The 26,114-nt window shown below is 40.5% G+C and overlaps 4 protein-coding genes and 1 non-coding gene across 8 annotated transcripts in view; 3 read left to right on the top strand and 2 right to left on the bottom strand.

Moving 5' to 3' along the window:
* The window catches only part of LOC118409414 (ubiquitin-conjugating enzyme E2 W), a 14,712-nt gene extending 3,346 nt beyond the window's left edge, over positions 1 to 11,366 (top strand). The window contains exons 2-8 of the mRNA XM_035810430.1: positions 2,224 to 2,227; positions 6,873 to 6,896; positions 7,849 to 7,940; positions 8,681 to 8,783; positions 9,225 to 9,380; positions 10,308 to 10,383; positions 10,673 to 11,366. Coding sequence (XP_035666323.1) covers positions 6,882 to 6,896; positions 7,849 to 7,940; positions 8,681 to 8,783; positions 9,225 to 9,380; positions 10,308 to 10,383; positions 10,673 to 10,686 — 456 coding nt within the window. The 5' untranslated portion in view covers positions 2,224 to 2,227; positions 6,873 to 6,881 and the 3' untranslated portion in view covers positions 10,687 to 11,366. The remainder of the gene's footprint in view (positions 1 to 2,223; positions 2,228 to 6,872; positions 6,897 to 7,848; positions 7,941 to 8,680; positions 8,784 to 9,224; positions 9,381 to 10,307; positions 10,384 to 10,672) is intronic.
* Positions 7 to 1,883, top strand: LOC118409415. Its single transcript, XM_035810431.1, has 3 exons — positions 7 to 121; positions 242 to 436; positions 863 to 1,883. The coding sequence occupies exons 1-3, from the start codon at positions 9 to 11 to the stop codon at positions 978 to 980; spliced, it is 426 nt and encodes a 141-aa protein (XP_035666324.1). The 5' UTR covers positions 7 to 8; the 3' UTR covers positions 981 to 1,883.
* Positions 2,596 to 6,148, top strand: LOC118409418 (phosphotriesterase-related protein-like). Its single transcript, XM_035810433.1, has 8 exons — positions 2,596 to 3,459; positions 3,852 to 4,036; positions 4,254 to 4,409; positions 4,584 to 4,637; positions 4,681 to 4,686; positions 5,085 to 5,189; positions 5,283 to 5,503; positions 5,678 to 6,148. The coding sequence occupies exons 1-8, from the start codon at positions 3,185 to 3,187 to the stop codon at positions 5,810 to 5,812; spliced, it is 1,137 nt and encodes a 378-aa protein (XP_035666326.1). The 5' UTR covers positions 2,596 to 3,184; the 3' UTR covers positions 5,813 to 6,148.
* A 1,495-nt stretch (positions 11,367 to 12,861) lies between the features above and the next one.
* LOC118409406 (choline transporter-like protein 1) overlaps positions 12,862 to 26,114 on the bottom strand; it is an 18,623-nt gene continuing 5,370 nt past the window's right edge. The window contains exons 2-19 of one of the 4 annotated variants that reach the window (XM_035810417.1): positions 24,236 to 24,348; positions 19,809 to 19,916; positions 19,252 to 19,394; positions 18,785 to 19,009; positions 18,208 to 18,307; positions 17,670 to 17,733; positions 17,294 to 17,493; positions 16,877 to 16,924; positions 16,647 to 16,718; positions 16,386 to 16,452; positions 16,040 to 16,098; positions 15,794 to 15,900; positions 15,602 to 15,655; positions 15,295 to 15,381; positions 14,842 to 14,957; positions 14,405 to 14,571; positions 13,877 to 13,969; positions 12,862 to 13,636 (exon numbers count right to left, since the gene is read on the bottom strand). In XM_035810417.1, coding sequence (XP_035666310.1) covers positions 13,439 to 13,636; positions 13,877 to 13,969; positions 14,405 to 14,571; positions 14,842 to 14,957; positions 15,295 to 15,381; positions 15,602 to 15,655; positions 15,794 to 15,900; positions 16,040 to 16,098; positions 16,386 to 16,452; positions 16,647 to 16,718; positions 16,877 to 16,924; positions 17,294 to 17,493; positions 17,670 to 17,733; positions 18,208 to 18,307; positions 18,785 to 19,009; positions 19,252 to 19,394; positions 19,809 to 19,916; positions 24,236 to 24,292 — 1,965 coding nt within the window. In that variant the 5' untranslated portion in view covers positions 24,293 to 24,348 and the 3' untranslated portion in view covers positions 12,862 to 13,438. Of the gene's footprint in view, positions 13,637 to 13,876; positions 13,970 to 14,404; positions 14,572 to 14,841; positions 14,958 to 15,294; positions 15,382 to 15,601; positions 15,656 to 15,793; positions 15,901 to 16,039; positions 16,099 to 16,385; positions 16,453 to 16,646; positions 16,719 to 16,876; positions 16,925 to 17,293; positions 17,494 to 17,669; positions 17,734 to 18,207; positions 18,308 to 18,784; positions 19,010 to 19,251; positions 19,395 to 19,808; positions 19,917 to 21,729; positions 21,888 to 22,377; positions 22,687 to 23,376; positions 23,584 to 24,235; positions 24,349 to 26,114 lie in introns of those variants that run through there. The other 3 variants (XM_035810416.1, XM_035810418.1, XM_035810419.1) reach the window with 3 other exon arrangements.
* Trnaf-gaa lies at positions 24,011 to 24,119 on the bottom strand. Its single transcript has 2 exons — positions 24,083 to 24,119; positions 24,011 to 24,046 (listed from the first exon to the last, which is right to left on the bottom strand). It is a non-coding gene; the product is annotated as a tRNA-Phe (tRNA).

The following is a 26,114-nucleotide window of genomic DNA, read 5'->3' as shown; positions in this document are numbered from 1 at the left end:
ACATGCTGATGGATCTTACGGGAATCAGACAGGAGTTGGAGATGCTCAAGCAGGACCTAGAGCACAACAAGAAGGACATCAAACGGAGGAGGAACGGACATATGTCTGGCGCTGCTGCCGGGTGAGATATTTACTAATATGTACTATTAGCGATATTTGAAGACCGGCTCATGTTACCATACATAATTCTCTCATCCATTGGTTATCATTGATCACTTACAGAAATGTATCGTTTCATTAGCTTTGTGAACGTGATCCGTGTTTTTACGGACTACGGCCTCGCCACCACCGCCGGAGTTGGCACGGGACTGGTGTTAGCGGCAGGGGCGCTGAACTCTGTCGCCACAGTTGGACATGTGAGCACAGCAGTGTGGTGCCAGAAAGACCTCAACATGATAGAGGAGCGTCTTGTGAGGGTGAAGGAATATGAAGAAAGGTGGGTACCAGGCATTCTGGACATATGTATTTGTCAACGGTACTTCGCTCCAGTATCCTTCATATAATGTGCTCTGTGTTTTCCTTCAATGCGATACATTTTCAGTGAGTTGTTTTGGTAGTTGTTTTTTCTTGTTTATAACTGACAGTAATATTTGCACGTGGGAAGGGAAAACAACCTTCTTCTCTATATAAACTTTCGTTCGCGTACAATTGATACTTAACGATCTACAGCGGATCAAATGTGTCATTTGTCAGAAACGTCGACCTTATAAAATAAGCATGAAGACGGCATTCTTGGCATCCTGGAGTTCTCATCTGTTACGGTGGTATGTACTAGTTTATGCACTAAGGAAAGTTTTCAACTTTACGAGGTACGCATCAGGAACAAAACTTTCTATTCCATTCTTTTCCTTTCTGTTGCCAGAGCAAAGAATATCGTGCGGCGGGTGGAATCTCTGACGCAGCAGCTTCGGATGATGTACAGTGCACCTGCCGCCCAGGCAAACATCTCAGCCCGGGCTATCCCCTCTCCGGTAGCCTAATGCTTCGTCTCACAGTCTGAGGTTTTTTTCGGGCTTTCGTTCAATTGTATAACTCTGTAGAACATACTGCCGTCAGACGTTGATCCCAATGTGATGGCAAATATTAATGTAAACCAATTGCACCTGATATTAATTCCAAGTACTGATCTCTGCCATAACACGATGCAGATATACTGGCACACGTAGAGCACTCACCCACATTAGCCAGACTAAAATCGCGCTCCTAGCGGTCGGCCTTACAGTTGCTACCACTTCATTAACCCCTGCCAGCGAGAGAGTGTGCAAACACAGGCTAGCGCTCACATCATCCAGTCTGGGCATCTGCGTATGACTCTTTGAGCGGATTTAGACTACTTTTGTTCATTTAGTTTCTAGGTCTAGTATCTATATATCAGTGAATATTGTCTTCAATTCTTTCACTCCTGTGTTTTAATGCACTATTGTATTGGACATTGAGTTATATATTACAGGGCAAATGGCGTTGTGCAGTCTGTACTGCTCATATGTTATGTATGTTATGAAGCAAATATGCTCTCTCTATATATGTGTATATTTTTACACATTTACATAATTCATAGTTTAATTGAACAATATAATGTAACTATCTCGCGGTACATTCCTATAGATACACTGCATGTGTGTACATGTAGGTTGTTTCATCTAACATTCGAATCTGTATTATAACAGTTATACTCTACACATAATGACACATATTGTCAGACACGAGGATCAGGAGGAATTTCATATGTGAGTATGCAATTGCTATGGTGAAGGGTTAGCATGTTCTCACGAATCACAGGAAGCTATGTTAGAACTTTTAAGGTTTGCTCCTTCATCTTCTACACTTGACATTCCTACATTCACTACGCTACAATAAAGAGGACATTTGTTCTGTATTATGTATATACAGTCTCCTTTTTTGCCTTTTGTGGACCAAGACAAATCGGCGTATGGGCTGTGTGGTTCTCTGCTGAAATTCTCTGACAAGGCAGGAAATGCCATAGATGTGGGGAGCATGATCAGTGTAGACTGATATGGATTGAGTGATTATATCTGTGTGGAATGGGGAAATATATAGTGAGTATATCAGTGAATAAAAAAGGGGATGTGTAGAATATCAAGACGGCGGAGGGAAATGTATTTAACATTGAAAGACTAGGTCTTCTATGGCTGTCCAAATACCATCCAGACTTAGACGAACTGAGAAGATTTGATGAAGCTACGAATGTTTGGGAACGCGCAGTGGGACCAGTCCAAATATATGATCAACCTTTATATGATCCTCAAGGCAGGCGTACCTGACGATTAGCATTAGACTTTTTCTTAGGGCCAGTATACCTTGCACACCACTGCATTTACATTATGTACTATGCAAGATATGCCATAACAGTACTCTCCAAGCAGAGGTTAGGCTCCGGCTGTTTTTTTAACGTTTTTTTAGTCGTTTTTATCGGGCTTTCTATTTTGTAATTTTTTTTTGTTGTGTCCGGCCTTTTGTTAGGTTTTGACACAGCAAGATATAATAAAAAAAAATAGAAAGCCCGATAAAAACGACTAAAAAAACGTTAAAAAACAACCGGAGCCTAAACTCTGCTTGGAGAGTACCATAACAGGTCATGGGAGGGGTGCTATATACCTGCAAGTTAATGATAAATGACGATGTGTACAAAACACAAGACTTTGGACCCCTGAGTAGGCGGTATCAGGACTCTAGACATTTATTATTATTCTATGGCAGCACAAAGTAACCAACACTGTGGTACAGAACGTATCGCGGTCTCTGCAACACCATCAACTAAACTCGTCACGTGTATTCTGCTGGTAGTTCAACCTCAACAGTACCAGTGCTGTCTTCCCTCGTCCTTGGTGGCAACATTTGTCTTCCCCACACTCATTTACGTCCTATGGAAAGGCCCTGACGCACACTATGAATGGGAGAGTCCAAACAGGTGACTTATATTACTTGCAACAAAAAATTTATTTCTAGGTTGTAGGTAATCACGATGTTTCTGTTGGGAAAGAGGAGACCAGGGATAATTGCACACAAAAACCTAAACGTTAAATTGCCTCTTACCTCAAGAATAGGGACGGTGAGTAGTAAGCCACAGAGCATACCTATAGTTAATGGTAAAGGTTGAGATAATTGTTCAGTAAAAATATACAACAAATTTTGACCAAAATCCATTGAACCTACAACGTTTTACATGCACGTACTTAACGTATGTAGTTATTGTCAAGACAACTGGGGTTTCAACATTCTATTATCAGTAGGCTATTTTACAGACAGGCATGACTATAATTGGTCTCTCATCTGTACAGTACTAGGCCCGATTGAACCCGAGAACCTCGGTAAGACCATAACTCACGAGCACCTCGTGGCGGATTTCTCCATATTCCAAGCCCCGCCACCCAAACATGCCCCTCACATGGGGACAATGTCGCTCATCATGGAGAACTTGGGTTTCATCAGACAGTATCCGTAAGTACCGTTCTACAGTATACGTACTGGCGATGGACATGAAAATTCTTGTCATGACATTAGACATCGATATCTGTCATCAGACAATAAAATATAGAATACGCTCCAATTTGGTGATCATTCATATTTATATGAAAGTTTCTGTCCAATTAATTGACGTGTAAAAACATATCTCCAAGCAGATGTAAGGATTCGGCTCATTCTCTTGTATTCTTCAACGGTTCGCCTCCTCCAAACAAGTGAAAACACTAAGAACAAGCCGGATCCTTACATCTGCTTAAAGATTATTAAATGATATATTCAAGATCAACGTTGTTCTCTTGATCATGGACTTCATATGCTTTTCAACCCTTCCATAAGTTATCAACTGCTTATCTTCCAACCATCTACAGGTATAGCATTTCAGCCAATATCACCCTACATGGCGAAGAAGATCACATGGTGGAAGAGCTGAAATTCTATCAAAAGAATGGAGGATGCTCTATCGTTGAATGCACCTCTCTTGGCCTGAGTAGAGATGTTGGGAAACTACGGAAGATATCAATGGAATCTGGAGTGAACATCATTTGTGGCACAGGTATGTGAAAAGGTACAATAATCAAGGATGCGACTCGTTGAAAGTAGCCGACTCTGTTTAGGCAACCTGCATCTATTCACTTGACATAGCCCATGCTAGTACATATTAACAGCAAACTGTATCAAATAAATTAAAGCAAACTATTTAGAAAATATACTTGTGAATCTGTTATGGACTGATAGTGGAGTAATTTCTTCACCTATTTTCTGTACTCAAGGTTATTACATAGACAGCACCCATCCATCAAACATGAACAGCCTTACCCAGGAAGACCTGGTGGCTACCATGGTCCATGACATCACCGAGGGGGCTGATGGGACTGATGTACGGTGTGGTGTGATTGGGGAAGTTGGCTGTTCTTGGCCCCTGACAGGTGGGCATCTGTCAGAGTAATCTGCTTGGAGATTAAGTCAGAGTGCTGTAAGATACAAGTTCGCTCGGACGTCTGATATTTTCATAATCACTATCTCTGGTCATGTCATATCATGCATAATTTCGTATGCTAGTATCAGCTATATCTAAACGCCTTTTAAAACTTCATTTCCAGACAACGAAAAGAAAGTTCTGAAAGCGTCAGCCACAGCCCAGAGTGACACAGGCTGTCCGGTAATCATTAGGGCTGGGTACCGGTACAGAAAATTCAGGTCCAGGTCCGGTTCAGGTCCAGAGGATCAGGTCCAGGTCCGGACCTGAACCTGGACCTGATTCAGTATGAATCATACCAATGGTGCATTTTACTACAAAGAAATCTGTTTGGTGAAGTATTAGACTTACACTGGCGTTTTAAAATCCTACAACGCTAACTGCACCTGTACGATTGACTGTAAACCTTGGTAGAAATTACTATAAACACTACTCTACTTCACTCTTGTCATTTTCTTCCAACTGCAAGCGCCAAAACGTGTGAATGCCTGATCAAATAATATGTTAATTTTCTAATCGGTCCAACATCCGGTCCACCTAACTTTTTCAGGTCCGGTTTTTCTGGACCGGTCCAATAAGAAAAACCGGTTTTGTACCGGTACACTGTACCGATACCCAGTCCTAGTAATCATCCATCCCGGAAGGCACACTGACGCTCCTGCCGAGATCATCAGGGTACTGCAGGAGGCAGGCGGTGACGTGAGGGCGACGGTCATGTCCCACCTTGACAGTAAGTTCAAGCCATGGCTGGGTGTTGTTTTACTTATGCTGATAACCGTTACACACACACTTAATGTACTGCCAACTGTTTCAAACCTTACAGGAACCTTCTTCAGTCCTGAAGAGTTTCTGGAGTTTGCTACATTGGGATGTTACCTGGAATGGGACTTCTTTGGGCTGGAGGTGTCCGGTAGTCCATGGCAGTCAGTGGCGACAGACATGCCGAACGATGCCTCGAGGATCAACATGATTCAACAGGTGTTGCAAGAGGGGTACGCTGACCAGGTGGTCATCTCTCATGACATGGACACCAAACATAGGCTGGTAGGTTACTCTCAGTACACAGTGTACTTCTGCATCATAGTGTGAGTAGCTCATCTCTGGTAAAAAAAAAAAAAAAACTTCTCTTCAATCTTTCATAAAAACGTTGATTTTCAGTTCCACGTGCATTTTCTTGTGCTGTTTTCAACTTATTTAATTAAGTTCCCTTCCGTTTAGATGCACTATGGCGGACATGGCTACTCCCACATCTTCCTCAATGTTGTACCCATGATGCTGAGGAAAGGGATCTCCCAGGATGACATCGACAAGATCCTCATCGACAACCCAAGAAAATGGCTTACTTTCAATTAGTAAAATGTCGTTATTTCACCGAAACCGCGCTGTATACTAAAGTAAAGCGTCCTACATCAAACGGCCGCGGGACAGTTGCGGAATAAAATCGACATAGGTGGCTTCAAAGCGATAGTGGTTTGACTTTGACTTTGACTTTATTGACGATGAGACAAGTCATTATATGGGTCTGCCTAGGCAGCTTTGGGCTGGTCGCGGCAGAACCTAAAATTTCATTCAATTGTCCCAAGGTACGCTTTATTAAATTAAGATAAACATTTAATTGTTTTATCTTCTCCCTTTTCAAACCTTTTTTGTCAAATTAGATTAAATTGAATTAAAGTATTTTCTGCTTGGTATCTGGTTATTCGTCATCTTACTGATTGAGCGATACTGGGATTAAACAACATGGTGGGAAAATGACAACATTTTGTGTAAAGGGGCGTGTATCTAATTACTCTGGTGTCAAGGGTAAATAAATTCTTCATAGAAAACGTTAACATTGCTGGAAGGATCTATGACACAAGCATAGCCAAGATGCCATCATTCAAGAAAACAATTGATTTAAAATACCATGACGTTACCTGCTTAAGTTTTTCATGTAAAGAAACGTGTTACCCTGGTGAAATTACCTTTTCGCTGATCTGCCAATCTATATAGTTCCCTGTGGAACAATGGGGGCTAATATGCTCTAAGCAGAGGTTTGGTCACAGAGATGGTAGTGGTCGGAATTTGTACCGGCTAGTTCCCATCTTACTTCGAATTTTCTATCTCTGCGACCCAACCTCTGCTTGGAGAATAGCAAAGAAATTTGGTAACGGGGCCATTTAGGCCATAGCCGGGGTTGAAAATGCCAGGCATCCCGCTGCTATTTGATGCACCACAGCTAAGGAAAGGCAAGCCAACATATTTGTATTAGATTTACATAGTTTATCAAAAGTCTGGTGGATATCGATAGTCTCGACCAGACTTGCGGAAAGGACATGTCTTCCACCTGTGCCTTGCAGCCCGACAGCCTTGCACATGATTTACGATCGAGGCTACTTCCACCCATCATGCACCGCAACAATTGCGTCATTTCACAACAAAGATGGCGTCCATGCAGGTAGGAACTTTGCCGATTTCTGTCGAAACTGGGCGTAAACTTTATCTGTAGAGCATCTTCTGATGGCAAACCCAGCAATAACGAAGCTTAACAACACTAACATTCAGTCCTAATTAGTTTTAGCTTATCACTCAGCTTTATTGTGCAGAATTCTCAAATGACATCACCGTTTCTATCATGTCTTGATGTAAAAATACATTTTTGGTAGGGTTGTTCCTCTTGGTTGTCAGTGTTATAAGTATACTCCATATGGTGACACTCTTCAGCGTTGTCTTTGTAATGTTCCTAGTAACGTTATGTAGATTTGTGCCCGAGTTAAGAGTTTGGGCATAATTTGACACGGTCGGCATTGGGATGTCAAATTGTTGATCGATATGTGATTGATAACACTGTGTAACCAGGGCCGTATCCGCGATTGGTATTCTAGAACGGACGGCTGCTTCGACAAGGTTTTAATCAAAGCATTAAGGGCCAAGTGCTGGCATGTGTCCTAGTTACTACGTTCCCATGCACTTAGAATATGAGCTGTCAATATCGATGTACATGTACTGTATGATGTAGGGATGTCATGTAAGTTCAAGGTCTTGCTAATACTATTGTAGATAGCCTAGTAAACATTTATGACCAGGGTGTTTCCTTCACATCATATGAGCATTTCTGATTAAGACATGCAGAAAAATGGGATTGAGGGTCTGCATGGAAGATTCTGGCAACACTTCAAAGTCTTCATGGCAAAAGTAGGAGGGCTGTCCTGTTTCCCTAATCTCCAAGCAGATCCTACGGTGCCGCATAAGATATTATCAAAGCTGGGCAAGGCGTATAGCTGGTGCCCGTTTGACTCCCTTTGACCAGCTATACTCCTTGGCCAGCTTTGATACTATCTCTAAGGCACCGTAGGGTTTGCTTGAAGACTACTGTTTCCCCATTCATTTGCACATGGTTGTTTCTGTAGAAACGCCTACAGAAGGAGTTGCTGGCCCTACAGAAGGACCCGCCTCCTGGAGTCAGGGTGGATGAAGCAAGTGTTACCAAATCTCTCAGCACGTAAGTACAAAGTATACATGTGTTACAGTAAGACCAGACGGAGACAGATGTCTGAACTTCAAGACAACAAGAATGAAAACTGAACTTTTATTTGAAGATGACACCGGTAACTGTCGGTTCTAGAACACCTCCCTTCAAAGGTTATAGATCACCCCTCCAGCAATGGAGTAAACAACAACATTGTGCTCCAGCAGCAGCCACCCCAGCCCTAATGAAGGGTTCCACAATGCAACAGTTATTTAAATAAAGAAACTGAAATAAATCCGCAACTACGGCTACACACTCCTGGAGATACAATACAATACATTACACATGTAATTGTACTTGTATATTTTTATTAGTGTTTCATACCAAAACAAAACATCAAGCACAACTCCTGGAACAGGCATTCAGTTGCAGACCAAGACCTGTACTATAGTATATTAGTATACCTGTGCCTGTACCTGTACCTGAACAATTTGACAAGGAATTCCTCCTTCTTCAGTGTGCTGTAAAAAGGATCTCAGATGAAAGGTGTTGGTGATATCATTGCCTATACAATGTTTTCATCTTTTACTAGTGTAAAATTGTTCATATGTTTGGTAAAAATAAGATTTTAGTAACAAATTGAGTCAACAAGTTCCTTGTTAGTGCTTGTGTCTAGTCAGATATAGTACTGGTACATTGATGTCTAATTCGGACTTGTAGTTAAAAATGATGTGATAACATGTGTGCTACTTGTCTTGCTCTGATTTTTCTAGGTGGCAAGTAGACATGGACGGAGCACCAGGCACACTGTTTGAAGGAGAAAAGTTTCAGCTGCTTTTTAAGTTTGGTCCAAGATATCCCTTTGACTCTCCGCAGGTACGTAAACAATTGGTTCATGGTCGTAACATCATCCACTCACATAAGTGTATCCTTCAGAAAGCAAATCAGCCAAACAATGGGTTTTTGACCACACTGTTTTGGAGCAATTTCAAAAGTTACAGCAGTGGTATTATGATGGGATGTTTTGATTTTGATAGCATATGGCATGGACAAAATATATCTTTATGGGCTTCCTGTTCATTTACATGTACATGTATCATAATTTTTCACTACTCGTCAGCAGGGATCATACTATTTATTGTTCAAATGTGGTTGTTGGCAAAAATTTTACATGTAATTTGGAAAAACCTACATGCAAGATTATGTATGTCAAAAGTAATTACGTAAAATCTCACGACAAACAGTGTAGTATTGTAACATGTGACTCTGTCAATGACATTTGACTTGAAGTCACTGTTTTGTGTTGTTGTGTTACAGGTTGTGTTTACAGGTCCAAACATCCCGGTCCACCCCCACGTGTACAGTAACGGACACATCTGTCTGTCCATCCTGACGGAGGACTGGTCTCCCGCTCTGTCGGTCCAGTCTGTGTGCCTGTCAATCATTAGCATGCTTAGCAGTTGTAAGGAAAAGGTGAGTTGGAACTTGGAATTCCCATTTGGACAGAAAGGTTGTATCATCATGGTAGTTATTATCACGATAGCTGCAGTGGTACAAAATACAAAAGGTGGCATGTGGTCCTGTAGATCGGGTTATTGGATCCATGGTAATGGGTTCAAATTTAAACCCCTTGCAGGTCCCAGTGTACATGCTGTATACTTTACACTATTTCCTCACCTGACTCATATATGTAGAAATGTGTACCTAGCTTTGGTTAGGCACATCCTTTCAGATATAAAGTAGGCAAGAGTACTACTAGTGGGGGTCCTTCCTGGTGTGAGTGGATCCAATTTTACAGTCTGGTCTTTGTATTGACATCTTGAAGAGGTGATAATCACACGTCATGTCAACCTTTGCACAAATGCGATACGTGTCAATAACTAGATGGATAAGGGGTGGTTATTGTAGCAAGTTCCTTTGGCGAGGAAATGGTACCAGCAAAGTCAGCACCATTACTGAGAATGGGACTCTTAAGTAATTGTACTCTGTTATGAAAGGAAGAAATCATGATGTAGATTTATAATATGAGGAGATAGGCACATACTAGCTAGGTTTTATTATCAATCATCATACAAGTCTCTAGATCTCAGCTGCTAAGTACTCTGAAGATGTATTAGGGCTGGGGTCTGGCATTTTAATAATTGGATAAGGGTTCTTTAATTAGTATGTTGTGTGGGACAATGATGCTTTTATTGCAGGTTGTCATTCTTGCAAAACATATACATGTAATTAGTACCTACAAAGCACACTGATCTCTATTGGTGACTCGCATAGAATGATGTATCTTGTATCTGTCTCTTCATGATGTAGTTAACATCATGTTACACTTACTTTTCAATGTTACATGTTTGGAATCAAGATCAATCGTAGTATCTTTGACATTATTGATCTCTTTGACAGAAACGACCACCAGACAACAACTTTTATGTGCGAACATGTAGCAAAAATCCTAAGAAGACAAAATGGTGGTATCATGGTGAGTTGGTATGATATCATATAAAATTATAGAAAATGTGTTTTCTACTTTGACTATATAATTTTCCATTATTGTAAACAATCTTTGTTTCCCTGTTACTAAACACACTGACTGCCTTTCTGGTTTATGTCTGTTGTTCCCCATCTCCTGAGGCTTAGATGTGCTTGCACATAGATGTTGGCTTGATGGCAGACTGCCAGTGTCTCTGTCCTGCAATTTTGTTAAGAAAATGAAATGTATGCTTGCATCAGTTCTAGCTTACTGTGTATGATTTTTTTCCATTCTCCAGATGACTCTGTATGATGTTGCTTCCTGCCAAGATCTCCAAGGAGAACTTGTCACCTCAAGTGCATTACCCAGTGTGCACCTCTCATCCAATGCTGCACTAGTAGTTCTGTACCCAGTGTTAAAGAGGGGAAAAAAAATTATTTCAAGAAAACTTCAAGAGATTGCACCTACTTTCTATCCCACCCTAAACTGAGGAAGTGATAATGTCTCAGTTTTTGTACATGTATATAGCTTACTTTAGTTGTAGATATGACGTAGGACAACAAATAAGCTGCTTCACTGTTTAAAGTGATCATGTGCAGCAAGATGCATTGTGGGTTATATGTTTATGGTGAAAGTCCTTGATACATATGCAAAATATAAACAAATGTATAGTATTATACATAGTCAAGAAAAGAATTTACAAGAGTTTACAAGTTGGGGACCTTCACTCAATCGGCCATAATGTATCTCACTGCACTTGTGCAGCTTAAACCATGAAATGACTTATTTTTACTATGCTATTACTGATCTCGGATTCAGCCAGGTGTTTTGTTATTACCACTTAGATGACTCATAGCATTGTTATGTATGTGAAATGTCTTTGATCTTTTAAAGAGCTATAGTAGGTTGATAAGTAAGAAACCAACAGATCTATGGGTTTAATTCACTTTCCTCCCACCACATTGACAAAATAGTATTGAAGAATGCTGTTGGAAAAAAAGTTTTTTTCTGCAATTTAGCCATTTAGTGCGTGAAACCTAAGAGGTGTTTAAATTTATGCTCTGCTGCTCAAGTGCAAGAAATGATATCTGTAAATTGATACAGCTTTGATACAACTGATAACAGAAATAGGCTATCTTAATATGATATTGTATCAGTCTTTCTGTCAGTCTTACCATACATTATGTTAATTTTTTTTTTTGGTCAGTGCATGTGATGTGCAAATGAACACTACTCTTTTTTTTTTTACAGTTGAAAACATATGATTTTTACTTGGGTAGGGGAGTAAGAACTTCGTTATATTCAGATGTGTTTTAAAAGAAAAAAAAAGACTCACTAGAATTACCCTGTACTGGAAGAGTGTATGTCTACTAGGTAATTTTTCTGGTGCTTTCTATAGCAATTTTATCTAGAGGTTGGGTGTGATTGGTGACTATGGTCAGTTTATGCAGTCACAACTGATAAGCAACTCATGCTTTAGGCTCTTTGTTTCATCAATAATTATTTGGAAAAATACTTTTGAGTTAAATTTGTCTGTAATTGTATCTATTGTAAAGACAGTACCTTTCAGTATGTCATGATTTTTGGATTGTTAACGAATGGTGATATTTTTACTAAAGCCTACTTACATACAGAGGAAGAATCTACATGCTTTATCAATATGGAAACATTCTAGTGTGGTTTTGAGGGGGGGTCTGTCTTACCAGTTACATGGTGATGTGGAAGGAACAGGTGTACCATAATGGTGAGGCTATCAGACACAAAACTATTCTTGTCCCCAATCTAGCCATATCTAAGAAGCATGTACACAACTTTTACCATCTCATGTGTTTTAGAAATGAATAACAGACTTTTCTGGCCAAGGTGGAGTTTTCACATATGGCAGGGACAAAATGTTATCAAACCTGACAATCTCTTCTTGCTAATGCTTCCTGTCAATCATCCTCAATGTACATGTAGCCAACCTGACAAGTGTCATCACATCACAACCTTTGTGACATTTTTTTTCAGCAAGTTGAAGCAGGCATAAGATATTGATACATGTACCACAATGACATTGTGGAATTGTTCTGTAAAGAGTAAAAAGATCTTATGTACAGGAATGCTGTGTCTCTGTCTTTATTACCTCCGTGAATTGAGGTTTTGTTTTTGCATTAATTGTTTCCCGTGTGCTATTCACATGAACAGTAGAGTGACAAGAAGTGATGGCTAGAGTTGTCAGAACAACAGAAATTAAGAACCAAAGTTGCCAGAAGTAGTAATTTATCCACCTTGAGTAAAGCTGACAGACACTCCAGGTAATGGGGTCAATGAAAGATCCGAATAGTTCATGAAAGGTATTGTTTTTGGTCACAGTATTTTCCATATGCCTGTCACATTCACCAGAAAGGCATCCATGGACATGTTTGATATTAGTTATAGCCATACTTGCATAATACATGAAACAACTTTAAATATTAAACATGGCATACAAAAAAACTAAATATCTCACGGAGGTACGACATCACAAGACACTTGTTTGCCGTGTGTTTATTCGGATTGGATAGCTCATTGTAAACACGAGTAATGGGAAGCTACATTTCTGAAACGCGTCACATAAAACATATTAATAATATATACATGGAATCTCTGTGATTCTAAAACATTTTCTACATGGAAATTTGTGAAAATGCCAGCATTTTATTTCTTGAGTGCAAATCTTCATTAAATCTCTGGACCTATTTACAAACAAAGCGGTAGTCACAAATACTGTTCAGCTCTGGCGCTGGTGTCAAGGCTTCATCGGTGTTTATACAAGAATAATAAGCATAGGCACATTATCGAGAAACACAGAGATATTCTCGCACTTGTTAGCCATATAGCCAATATTTGATTGCACAAAGAACACGTTCATACACACTAAAATGTCATAAAAATCGGAAAACTATTTGCATGTACAGCATGTATTTACAGCAGTTTTGTTAACAGTATTAAACAGTTTATAATAACGTGAAATAGAGTAGTTGTTATAAGAATGATCACATCAGGAGATTTGCTTTCTTGGAATTTTATGCAGCCTGTGTCTTTATTCATATCCATCATTGTCGTATCCCTGTTGTTGCTGTTGTTGTTTTTGTTGTTTCTTGCTTTGTTTGGCGCGGATGGCCCTCTCCTGTTTCTGTAGATAGTCCCGTAGCCCCACACTACTGTAGTACGGTTTGGTCACACCGTCGTTCCTCTCCTCATCCTCACAGAAGCACAGGAAGATCGTATCTATCGCCATCTGTGGAGAGCGGGACAAAGAGTTTTACCCTGTATGCAACGAACACATTTCACATATGATCAATTTGTGTTTGTAGCTTTAGCTTTCGAAAATGCTTTTTTTCTGAAATATCGCATTTCAATTTAAAGACATAGCAGGTACAGTCCTAAAATACTCTGTCTCCTAAAATCTTGCATGATTCTACAATAGTGCTAGTGTAGATAATACATAATAGTTTATTGCACAGAGTCTATCTCTTACCTCATACACAGTGAAGAAGCAATGGGCAATGAGAAAGGCACAGATGGCACCCAGTACGATGGGTACCGGGTAGTACGTCAGGTCTGCACGGTTCTAACGGAGAGATACAAACAGATAATGAGTACACACGAGTACACAAAATATTATCAAAGGTTATCTTAAACTACTGTTGTACAGAACAGTACGAAACCATACATACATGTGTATTGTTTTCGATGTTGGACTTATTAGTACTGTGGGCTTTGTCGGATTAAATTTAATGATAAACAGAAAAAAGAACACATGATGCTGATAACAACAGGTTGTCTTTAGTTCTAGAATGCCAGCTTTACTTGAGATTTTATCTGCCAGACTGTAAGAAAGACCTTTGCGTTACATGTGCATTACAATTACCGATTGATTTTCATAATTGGAATAGGATGCAAGATGGAAAAGTGTGATATTAAAGACAGCAAAAGCAAAACGTAATAAGATCGTGCTTTATCTACGAAATTCGCTCAGCTACTGATACTAATGATGAAAGGTCACCTGAAGTAGCTCGATCCCGACGACGACCGTCGCGGCGACCACGGCAACCTTCCCCAGGAAGAGACAGAAGTCCCCGATAGAGTTGAGGGCGGCGACCCGCAGGGCATTAGAGACCAGGACGGAGAAGGCACGCTGGGCGGACTTACAGAAGTTATACCCGTAGATGGCTGCAAGAAAGGGTAGGGTTATACAGGGTACCATTGTGAGCTCATTGGTCTGTCCTCGGTACTGAAAGTGTTTCCCGCCCACCCATGCCCATAAGCATACACTGGGAAAGCGTTACGTTGTCAAGTTAGAAAGTATATTTCCTGCAAAACTTAAAACTAACTTGCTACTTATGATACAGTCTATAACAACCCAAATGTAGCATATAAGAACATATGTTCCTAGCGGTCAATGTTAAATAGTTGCCCAGTTGCGACCACATAGAGACCCACCTATCATGATGTAGGCGTTCCTGTTGATGAACTTCAGGACCTTCTCGAAACACCAGAGGCAACAGGCCAGGCACCTCAGGCAGAAGTCCGCGACTTCACCTGCACGCCCCTTAAGTCTGGGAACAACAGTTCATATCTGGTCAGAGTGTGTGTGCATTGATGGCAACAAAGGTTAAATAGCACATATACATATAGGCTATCGAACAGGCATTACACTAAGTGTGACATGTAAACCCTTGCCTCATTGAAGAAGGTAATCTTTCTAAACTTCGCTGTAATGCCAGTAGCATGTGTCATATAGTCCAGAAACGATAAAACTATACACATGTAATTACATCTGCATACTCAATGCATCTGTCACATCAATGGGCAATGTTAACGTTTGGACCATTTTATGAGGGAAACAGATTCAGCTGTACGACCATCGCAGAACTCATGTGACCGGGCCCTTACCTGTTTTGTATGTAAGCTAGTATGATTCTGGCCAGCTGGACAAGTGCAATGATCATGGCTCCGAAAGCGACTGAGCCGAGATGATATCTGTGAAAAGAAAACCAATATTGTGAGACGCTACAGGTCATGCACAAATTTAAAGTACAAATACATGTATATACAGGCACCATATTCGAATGTATCATCTAACGTTGGCAGGCTCTTATAACAAGAACGTAGCGAAAACATGGCGTTACTTCTCGAAATTACTACAACAGTATTTCTCAAATCATAACAACTTTTGATAAGTGAGTCACATTGTTCTCACCTGATCAACCGCCCCATGGACTTGCTTATTGGGGACTGCATTTTCTTCTTGTTCCTGGAATCAAGAATAAACTTGTTCGTAAAACAACGTATCAATTACACATTCTGATCGTAGTCTTTTAAAGCGTAGTTCCTCTATTAGTTTGAACACAAGAGATATCACTTTACAAAATGCATTTGAGAAATGTTTCACCTGGTGAAGAACCACGTGGCCACGGCGCCGGCGATCGTCACGTGCTGACAGCCAATCAGAAACTGGAGCATCCACAGCCCACCGAACACGTGATACCACACCAGTTTCTAGGGGGAGGGGGGAGCAATATGTCAAACAAGGAAATCTCGATGATACCAACTGCTTTCTTAAAACGATGCACTCAACGACAACAACACCTCAACTGTAAGTACTATATTAACGGACGCACGAATGAAATATTCTTACCTCCAGCAAGGAATCAGTTTGGAATGTGACGTATCCATTACTCTGGACAACAGGGGTCCCTGCGCGAAGGCAACAAGAATAACTTAATAGTAAGCTTCAATGGCCCAACAAAATACAGATTACACAAACTTATATTACTATATATTCAAAGCGTTCCGAATCGCATACATGTGCGTACATGTACATATACAACCCAAGTCCACTTCATTATAAGACTTTCAAAATTCCAAAGTTCCAAAATTCGGGTTTCCTTCACGGTACATAAAGATTGAATTCGAATGTCGAAGAATTTTTTTGCCCGAGAGTCAATCAATTGATCAATCAATTACTAAGGTAAGAAACTAACCTGCGGTGTAGATGTAGAGGAAGATGACGACCCAATATGCGCCGAACAATATGGTAGCAATGGTGGTCTGAAACAAGTCCAGGAGAACATTGATCAACTGGAATGTTACGTTGATAATCTAGGCCGATTACATGTTTGCAAAGTAACACATCAGACAACGGCAGTGTTTAGTCGTACGGGTGGAGCAACGCGACGCACTGAAAACAGAACCTCCACACACGGAGGTATCGAGAAGTGGCCATTTATGTAGCTATTACTCACCCACACAGGCTGCAGGAGTAACAGCGGCATGCGCGCTACGGCCTTGCCTGCCTCTTGGAACAGCTGCACCACCTGTACGGGACACGTAAAACAGGATCTTTTTGAGAAAAAGTCATATTGTATATGGTAGATATAAAGCTGTAATGAGCAGAAAATAACCTCTGGCCAAATATGCAGTCTATGATATCGTTGTGGCTCGACATGATGATGGTAGTAATTATCAAACTCACCAGGCCGATTCTCTTGCGCATGATGAGCAGCAGCAGAAGGACGAGCACCTGTTACCATTGAGATAAAGTGTACATTTAATCTACCTCCCCATTCAAAATAACTAGATGTATCAAATTCTTGCAGATTCTAGGTGGCAAAAGTAACTGTTCTCCATCTTCTAGTTTATTATGCTGTCAGTCAGTGAGTCTTACTACTAAATAAAAGGTACAATTTAGTGCTTGTACTACTTACAATAATGCACTAACATTTATAGAGCAATATGATCAGAGAACAGTTCAAGAGTTCAAAGTAATAGCTCAATATTGAATAACAGTTTGATACGGTTAGAATTTGTGGCAAAAACAGTTGAACTACTTGATTATTAAAATCATAAAATTGCACAGAATGTTTGGGAAAAAAACTTCCTAGTGACGTACTGTGACAACCGTGGCGCAGATCGCAGCGATGAGGAAAGTCTGGACGTTCTGTCCGACAGGATCGGCGGTGTTCTCGGAGTGCCAGCGGTACCAGAGGTACCCGGTCCCGCCCAGACTACCCAGGATGAACACCACGATAGTCAGGTAGATGATGAAGGCCGCGAAAAACCGCATCAGTGCCGTCATCACGAGAGAGAACCCTAAAAGCAACCAAACGCGTGAGTTACACGTGTAGACACTGTAGATATTTGCCCTTGCTAACCACTTTTCGACAATTTGAGATCACTGAGCGAACTAAAGTTGAGCGACAAAATTGGATTTTTGTGGCACTTGATTCTATAACTATAAAGATTCGTGTATTACACAGATTACTTACCAAATCCGATAGCTGTAAGGATGAGGACATCTTTCCATGAAAGTTCAATATCCTTGAGAATAGTCTGAAAACAAAGAATGAAGTCTTGTTTAATTTCTTTCCTTACAAGTCGATTGATTAAACATCATCAGAACAATTGTATAAGGTAAAATCTATGGCAACTCAGTCGAATTTAAGAACAATGGTGTTAGAGTGTAGCCTGGGTACCATCCCGATAGTAGTTCGCTCATATGTTCGCTTCTGCTATCAGAAACACAGAGAAACGACTGTATATAGTGTATAATGAATGCCAGAGCTAGAAGCTACTGTATAAAGTATATAATGAACGCCGGAGCGAACTACTTTCTGTATGGTACCCAGGCTAATTAGAGTGGTCTTTCAATTAATTAGATGAAAGACCATTCTAATACATTCCTAGCATCCGAAATGCGATATCTGTCAACAGAGACCCTGGTCACGATCGATCTCTACCGGCAGAGTCGGTGATCTACGAAACTGATCTCACTCTATACCCTGCCATGTGTCTCTCCATTCGTACCTTCCACGTGTTGGCACTGAAGGCATCTGACACACTGCTCAGCACCCCGTCCACCCCACTAGTCAGGCTGTCGGGCACACAGCGGTTCAGGAACGGGGAGCTGAAAACATAAGAAATAAGTAAACATCAGTTGTCAACGAGTTTCGAAGAAGCCAAATTGGGCCTCTCTACTGTCATCTATCCTTGCTAATCTTTCTTTTTTTTTGCGCATTCTCAATTGAGGTTAAGTATTGTGCTTTTTCAAGTACCTAGTAGTGTAATGCAGATTCGTTACGACTCTTATTTTAGCCAAGCACGCCGGACCCCTATCTCCCACTCTTCTCGATAACTGTGTTGAGTACTTTTACTTGCTGAGGTTTGACACCTTAGGCGTACGCCTGAAGCTCTCTCATAAGGGGCCGACAAATTAACGAAGCCATACAAATGCGGAAGGGAATCCCTTTTGTACAACATGTCATAGTTGGGGCCGGACCTGCGATTGAGCCCCTGCCCACTGATCAAATGTACTGGATATATTGAAGTTAAGTTAAAGGATATAATGAAGCTATCTTATAAACGATAAACATTTAATCCTCACGCTCGTGGTACGGGAACGATGGGACAGGTAACGCCGTCAGCGACGTAACTGGTGGTGGGTACGTTATAACGGCACAGGACAGTGGTGCCGTTGTGCGCCAGGGTCTGTATGGCCTCCAGGCTCGTCACGTTCTCGGACGGACAGCTCTTCACACAGAGCCTGACGGTATCCGTAGACGTGGCGAAGATGGCGCTCACGTCTGTCAGGTCGTAGAAAAACAGAAACCTGGAAACAGAAGATAGATTAAGAAACGTTTAATGGCATTTCATATTCGATATCAATGGCAAAATAACGAATAAAGATACTTTGTGCCTGACACTTTCTTTTGCACTAAAAATATAACGCTGCACACCAATGCTTCTGTGTCCAAAGATGCATGCACCAACTCACCCAAAACAAAACCTCCGTACATGGAGGCAATGTCACTGGCACATTAAGATGATGATATCAACATCGTTTGAACTTACTGTTTAGACGTCATGTCCTGACCGGAGAGGGACACGTTCCCGATGACGTCATTCTTAACTCCACAGATGTTCCCCCAACTGTCCACCCCGTACAACAGGCGGAACATGTTCCCACCAACCAGCGCCAAGTACGTCACGTAACCCTGGGAAGAAGGAAATTACGTCACCAAAAGTGTGATTGTTTTCTACACGTTTACTGTGCACGTTGTCTCTGTGCTGTCTATAAGTTCTAAAGTAACTTGAATATAAACAAAGAGCAAAGACATTCGTGAAATATTTTCTTTTCTTAAATAATTTCTTGTATTATTTATTATTACGAGTTTCTCACTGATTCCATCAGATGCATTTTCCCACTAGTTCCCTTGTGGCAACAGACAGGCATTTAGCATGAAATTGAAGACACAGAATGTTTATGTTCTTACTTGGACATTTCTGGGACTTTTGCCCGATGTGCTTATAACTAGGGTATGGAAACCAACCACTCTACCACGCAGGCACACTTAAACAAAATCTCAGAATACAAAGGTAGAAAAAAGGCTGTGGTATTTCCTTCTCACCATTCCGCCCCAGAAAGCCAGGAACAGCAGTAAGAAGAAGACATCCCGGCAGCTCCTCTCCGACAGCGGCCCGTCAAAGTCATCGGGCACCTCCTGCTCCTCACCACTCTAGTAGACGGAAAATTATGGCAACGATTTACAGAACGTTATATCATCTATAACGTTACATTTAACAACAAAATTATTTACGCCCACAAATTATTAATTCCGGTTGCAAAAGTTTTGTTTCTCTCAGGAACACATTTGGGGTACAGTAACGTTAGATTTAATTTTTTTGCACCATTTTCATAAAAATCATTTAGTTGTCAGTTGTAGATAAAGAATATGTGGATTGATATCATTGGAATTATGATTATGAACAAGACACGTTGTGACTAGAAAACATCGTTGGTAAAAGCATGACTAGAGTACTGTACTTCTAAACCATGACGTCGACTTTTCACAATACTATTGTGATTTCATAGCAACCTTTGTTTCCGTCTTCTACTTAAAATTCCTTTTTACTTTGAAAAAAAATTATTTTCACCTAACAACATGAAAAGTAGTGAGGGGTAGGAACAAAATCGTACCCGTCTGTTTATACACATAACGTTACATCCACGAGTATTGTTACCATATATACACGTCTATACATAATAACACAGACACATTGGTCAATATTAGCTGTATGTCGTTCAAACAAGTATGTGTAATCACGGTGACATAAGTGTTGTTCTTGTGGTACAAATTGCACAAGAGATTGATTACCTACGCCGTATAACACGTAAAACATTCTGAGATCTAACACAAGATAAAAGAGATTACTTCAATGATAAGAAGCTAAGACTCTGTCTTCTTGTTTTCGTTCATGTTAAACGTTGCCTTTGGTCATGACTACTTAATTTTTTTTCATAAATACTTGCTTAACACCGTTTTGGAGCTGATTGGTGATCAATATGTTTGTCGTTACTAATTTTACATAGTTGTTGGATGACAAAATGAACGCCTTTTGGGACGTGTGACATTCATTAAGAGCTGAGTCAAGGACGAAGCCGCCAAACTACCATGTTTAGTCACATCTTTTTCTGCATAATTACAAAGACGTCTGTGGATATTCAAAAGAGAGAATGCCTACTGATACAGATAACGTTAGCTACACAATTAAACCGTTAAAATATGCCTTATGACTACAGGTTGTGTTGGGGGGGGGGGGGGCTACCAGGCTTTCCAGTCGTTTCCCCTGATGTGACCTAACATGTGGAAAGCGGGGCTCTCTGTTTGTTAAAAGTCACATAAAAAATTATACACACATATGTGGTAGTTGCCGTTGATGGACCACAGATAGAGATTTTTAGGAAAAGTCAACGATGAATCAAAAACTTTGCATAGTTGTTTTATGACAAAGTTATCGCCTTTGATCATTGTAGTATTTTTAGTCCAGATAAACAACGAAGGATACATAACGTAAAACTTCTCACCATCATGCCACCCTTCTAACAATTAGGAAATAAGTTAAAACAACACGGTACATGGAGTTGTATATAGGTACGCACCACGGATTACAAAACGGCACCAGCTTCAAATGGAATGACATAAAATGCAAGGCTTGAGCGTTACACACGAGGCTTTTCGACTCAACAAAACGTTGTCGATACCATTTACCTTTCCTTGAAACGTTCATATCATGTATGTTCATAAACAATATATGGCATAGGATCGGAAGAAACTACATGTTTTGTGTCAGCTAGGTTATCAACAGAAACACAACAAAGGGCAGTCTCTGCTTGAGAACAAAAGAAAGTTGTCTAACGAGGTTTGGCACGCACACACGACTGCGGGCAGGCTTCCCAGAAGACACGGTTGAAAATATCACTGTGATTTATATTCAAAACAATACTATAAAATCTGATGTAGCAGACTGATAAAAAAGGACGTTACCTACCCTTGATACAGTCATGAAAGACACGAAAAGCACGAAAACAGAGAATGTATGAAGAAGCGATGTCCGTCACAAAGATATTTTGGCCTGTGGTGCCCAGCACCGGTGCGACCTGTCTTTGCGTCATCAGCATAATTACAGATAATCACACGTTTGGGTGCGCATCTAGACCATACCACTCCGCAATGGTTCATGGATGGCATCGAGAGTTAAACTATTTGTGCTTTAACAAAATTCGTTGCAGTTTCAAAAGTGACAAATTATCTGTAAAATGACGTCCTTTCTTAGGGTAAACTTTGTTTAGGAAATGATAAATCATAAATTTTATGTACAGCTTCCTTTTAATAGGGATCCGTTTCCCCTTTGTTTCCACTGATATTACACATATACTGAAAAAAATGCCCACTTTACATGTACATGAGTCACGAATACGGTATTTTATATTGCAGGGGTTGGAGATATTTGGTATTGTTACCTGGGCGACCAGAGTATGCATGTAACGTCGTTGTTTTGCGTATATTGACCTAGAAAGTTAATTGCATGTATCACTAATGACAGGTCAAAATGGACACGAACGAATTATTTTGCTCCCATGTTCACCTTTCTCTCTCCGGATTCTACTTCTCTGTAGCTACATGAATGTTGTCTTACCTTTGTAGGTTTTACCCTGACTTGAGTGACCGGCTTGCCGCCCGTTTGTCCCATTTATTCTCTTTAAACGCGCGTGGCCATCGGCGCGCAAGATGATATAAAATGGTGGCTACTGCATCTAAACGTCACACACGGCGTGCTCACCGATTTTCAACCCGACTTATTGTCTCAAAAATATCGATTTCTCTCTCAAACTCGAGGAAGAATAGTTTTAGCCTCCAAACTGTCCCTGGTTCATACTACCTTTGTTCTGAACACGACACGACAAACGATCATATCCATGCGTCATTTGCGCTGTCGTGCCTTTAGTGTTGTCACGTTGCTATGGAGACATGTGTGTTCTAGAACAATGACAAATAATTAAGGGGACAAGCCGGTCGAACTCGTGAAAAACATTGAAAACTTCAATTTCAAATGATTCAGTAAATTTGTTGTTCAATATGATGTCCTTGATTGGAATGTCCTGATTTCCCCTATCATTTTTGTCCGACAAATTTCATTTGCATAGTTTTTACATGTACATTGTACATGCCTTCTCGAGCATTTTGTCGAGAGAAATGGCTTGGTCTGTCACCCGTATTTTGACCAAGTAAGCCGGGGCAAGGCATCTTACAATCATATACGTGTTTATGTGAGCTTAGTAGCGCTGTAAATATTGATCAAATATGTCAGACTACTTTGCTCACTTTTTTTTTCTTGTCAGTACAGGTGTTTTATAGTACATAATGATACTAGCTATGTTGGAGCTATGTTTCAAAATATCATATATAGAACGCCTACTATTATGCTAGCTTCATTCCTGCTCCCCTGGCTATATAATTTAAGCTTCTATCTAGCCTCGATGTGTACTCTTCGGCTTTGGCAGTTTTTTATATACTAGCACGCTTGTGCTTCTTAACAACTGGGCGCTAACATTGACCTTGGTAAGATTGAACGTCTACCTAGTGATTTAGAACACCTAAAGTGAGCGAAAGACTTTGGCACCGATCATATGCCCACCTTGACGCGTATTGGCTTGACTCTGGTCTGGCTCGTACAGCTGGCTATCGCATACGGCTGCCGACCCTGCCCGCTACAGCACCACATGGCTGCCGACAGACCTACCGCACCGCACCGCCAGTAACAGCGTCTTTGGTCTGACTAAACTTTCGGTCCCTTCAACTCCAACAGAATTTTCAGCACAATTTTCGCCTTTTTTACATGCAGCCTATATTGCGGACCAAGGTGGTGGTATGGGTTGGAAGGAAATATTGACTGTAACTGATACCAGTTAGCGGCGCATCCTTAACAACGCCAGTGTTATCATTACCAACCTAACATGTTCTCGAACACTTCGCAATTGTTTCGCAATTGAACAGGTTGTGCTTGTAAAAAAACCTAAAGGACTATTACGTAAATAATCTGTTTAATTTTGAACCATATAGAACTAAGAAAATTGCGTTAACGTTCGCCAATAGAACAAACACACCATTATCGCATTTGGCAAGAGTTTTCAACACCAAGGTCCAGTTTAATGTTCCTTATATATTATAAGTATATGTATTGTAAGTAAATCATACACGAAATGTATCAAATCAAATTACGAAACAAAAAGTTATTAAAAAATGTTGAAATATTAAGTAAAAAAATAACCTGCCTCGACCCGGGATTGAACCAGGGACCTTTAGATCTCCAATTTGTCAAGCCAGTATGCCGGCTTCCGGGACTTCAGTCTAACGCTCTCCCAACTGAGCTATCGAGGCACATGAAAATGGAGTTAGCCACTAGAGCCTACGACCGATCTTATGACGTCATATTCTTCTTGACTACTAGTATCAGCTCACTTCCTTTCGCCCCATACAAACGAATCCCCTCTCACCTTGAACGGTTTGACCCTGTTGTCTCCGTGTACCTCGCCACCTCCACAGCACGACATGGTGGTGGTCACGTGGTGTCGGTACGAATCTTTGACATCACATTTCTCATGTTATTCTGGAAAGCAAGTGGAGGAGGATTAATCAATACAACAATGAATACCGTACATATGATGAACATTGACTATTTTGTAGTTTCGTACATGGTGAGGTATTGATAATGGGTTGCTAATTTGCCTACAGTATGTCAGTGTCGAGGCATCGGTTTTAAAAGTGCCAAACAAGTTCGCTATAAGTGACTTGTTGTCAGTTTTGGTAAGATATTGTGCACATGGAAAGATATCTTTATCTGATTATAACAAGTTATATACGATTCATGTGACGACGATATACCCACAGAGGTATCGGCTGACAAGTTTTGAACATCGCTACCTGAAGAGCGGTAGCGCATTATTATTGCACTGAGAACAAATGTCGCTAGATGTCGCCATTCAGCGACTCTACTGCAACCACCTGTTGTGGGGGCGTATTGCTACTATAGCTAGTAGAACCACCCTGCTATAGCTAAAAGGAGCGTGTGGGCGATTTTACTGTTACACAGGATAAAATGAACTCTATTTAATTCTTCCGTACGACAGTAAAAATATTCGAAGAATGTACGAAGAGATTTTCTAACAACAAAGCAGTGTATATTGTGATGCATGTACTGTAAAAGAATGTGTATCCACGACCATGTAAAATAGTACGCTTTTAACGTCGGAACTGTATAATTGTTACAATGGAGTGAGCAGCTGTGTGACTAGTTTTGAAGTTACCGACACGCGAGTAGGTCCGAGGAGATATCGATGTGTGATGGTGAGCTGAAATGTCAGCTGTTTTCGACATATTCCACCCACGGCCCATGACCGGGGGTGGTTGTGGTCGTCAAGCTGCTATTGACGTCGGTATGATGCCGGATTACGGAATTACAGAGGGATTACGTCACTGGGAATTATTCTTGCGGTATAAAATATGTATGTTCTGCATTGATTAGGGCAACAGGTTAGTGGCTTCGGAAAGTTGAAGCTATTTATCTCATTCTTTTAGCTCAAAAAAGTATTTCTCATGAAAAGCGTGATAATTACAAAATATGTGATAGCGATAACTAAAAACTTTGTCACATTTTTTCGCCAAAGGATTTTCAACCTTCTTCTGAAGAATTAATGTGATAGCAACCCCGTTATCACATTGATTCTCTATAGAGACATCCAGGAATCTTCTACTGGAGAATTAATGTGATAGCAACCCCCTTATCACATTAATTCTCCATAGAGAGATCAAGAAATCTTCTACTGGAGAATTAATGTGATAGCAACCCCCTTATCACATTAATTCTCCATAGAGAGATCCACGATTCTTCTACTGGAAAATTAATGTGATAGCAACCCCCTTATCACATTAATTCTCCATAAAGAGATCCACGATTCTTATATGGAGAATTAATGTGATAGCAACCCCCTTATCACATTAATTCTCCATAGAGAGATCCACGATTCTTCTACTGGAAAATTAATGTGATAGCAACCCCCTTATCACATTAATTCTCCATACAGATATCTAGTATTCTATATGGAGAATTAATGTGATAGCAACCCCTTTATCACATTAATTCTCCATTGAGAGATCCACGATTCTTATATGGAGAATTAATGTGATAGCAACCCCCTTATCACATTAATTCTCCATAGAAAGATCCAGAAATCTTTACTGGAGAATTAATGTGATAGCAACCCCCTTATCACATTATTTCTCCAAATAGAGATCCACGGTTCTCCTACTGGTGAATTAATTTGACAAAGTTGTGATAAAGGCCTGTTCGCATCAGCATGTGGTTACCGTCATTAC

The sequence above is a fragment of the Branchiostoma floridae genome, chromosome 2 (genome assembly GCF_000003815.2).
Source record: "Branchiostoma floridae strain S238N-H82 chromosome 2, Bfl_VNyyK, whole genome shotgun sequence".
In the NCBI taxonomy this organism is placed as follows: domain Eukaryota; kingdom Metazoa; phylum Chordata; class Leptocardii; order Amphioxiformes; family Branchiostomatidae; genus Branchiostoma; species Branchiostoma floridae.
Note: the sequence above shows the minus strand (reverse complement) of the source record. Positions and strands in the feature narration are given on the sequence as shown.

What these genes read in the sequence shown, in the direction of transcription:
- LOC118409415 (XM_035810431.1), top strand. Translation starts at nt 9, where the DNA reads ATGGATCTTACGGGAATCAGACAGGAGTTGGAGATGCTCAAGCAGGAC. An exon ending in ATGTCTGGCGCTGCTGCCGG is followed by an intron (nt 122 to 241) that starts GTGAGATATTTA and finishes TCGTTTCATTAG; the next exon opens with CTTTGTGAACGTGATCCGTG. An exon ending in GTGAAGGAATATGAAGAAAG is followed by an intron (nt 437 to 862) that starts GTGGGTACCAGG and finishes TTCTGTTGCCAG; the next exon opens with AGCAAAGAATATCGTGCGGC.
- LOC118409418 (XM_035810433.1), top strand. Translation starts at nt 3,185, where the DNA reads ATGCACGTACTTAACGTATGTAGTTATTGTCAAGACAACTGGGGTTTC. An exon ending in GGTTTCATCAGACAGTATCC is followed by an intron (nt 3,460 to 3,851) that starts GTAAGTACCGTT and finishes AACCATCTACAG; the next exon opens with GTATAGCATTTCAGCCAATA. An exon ending in CTGTTCTTGGCCCCTGACAG is followed by an intron (nt 4,410 to 4,583) that starts GTGGGCATCTGT and finishes CTTCATTTCCAG; the next exon opens with ACAACGAAAAGAAAGTTCTG.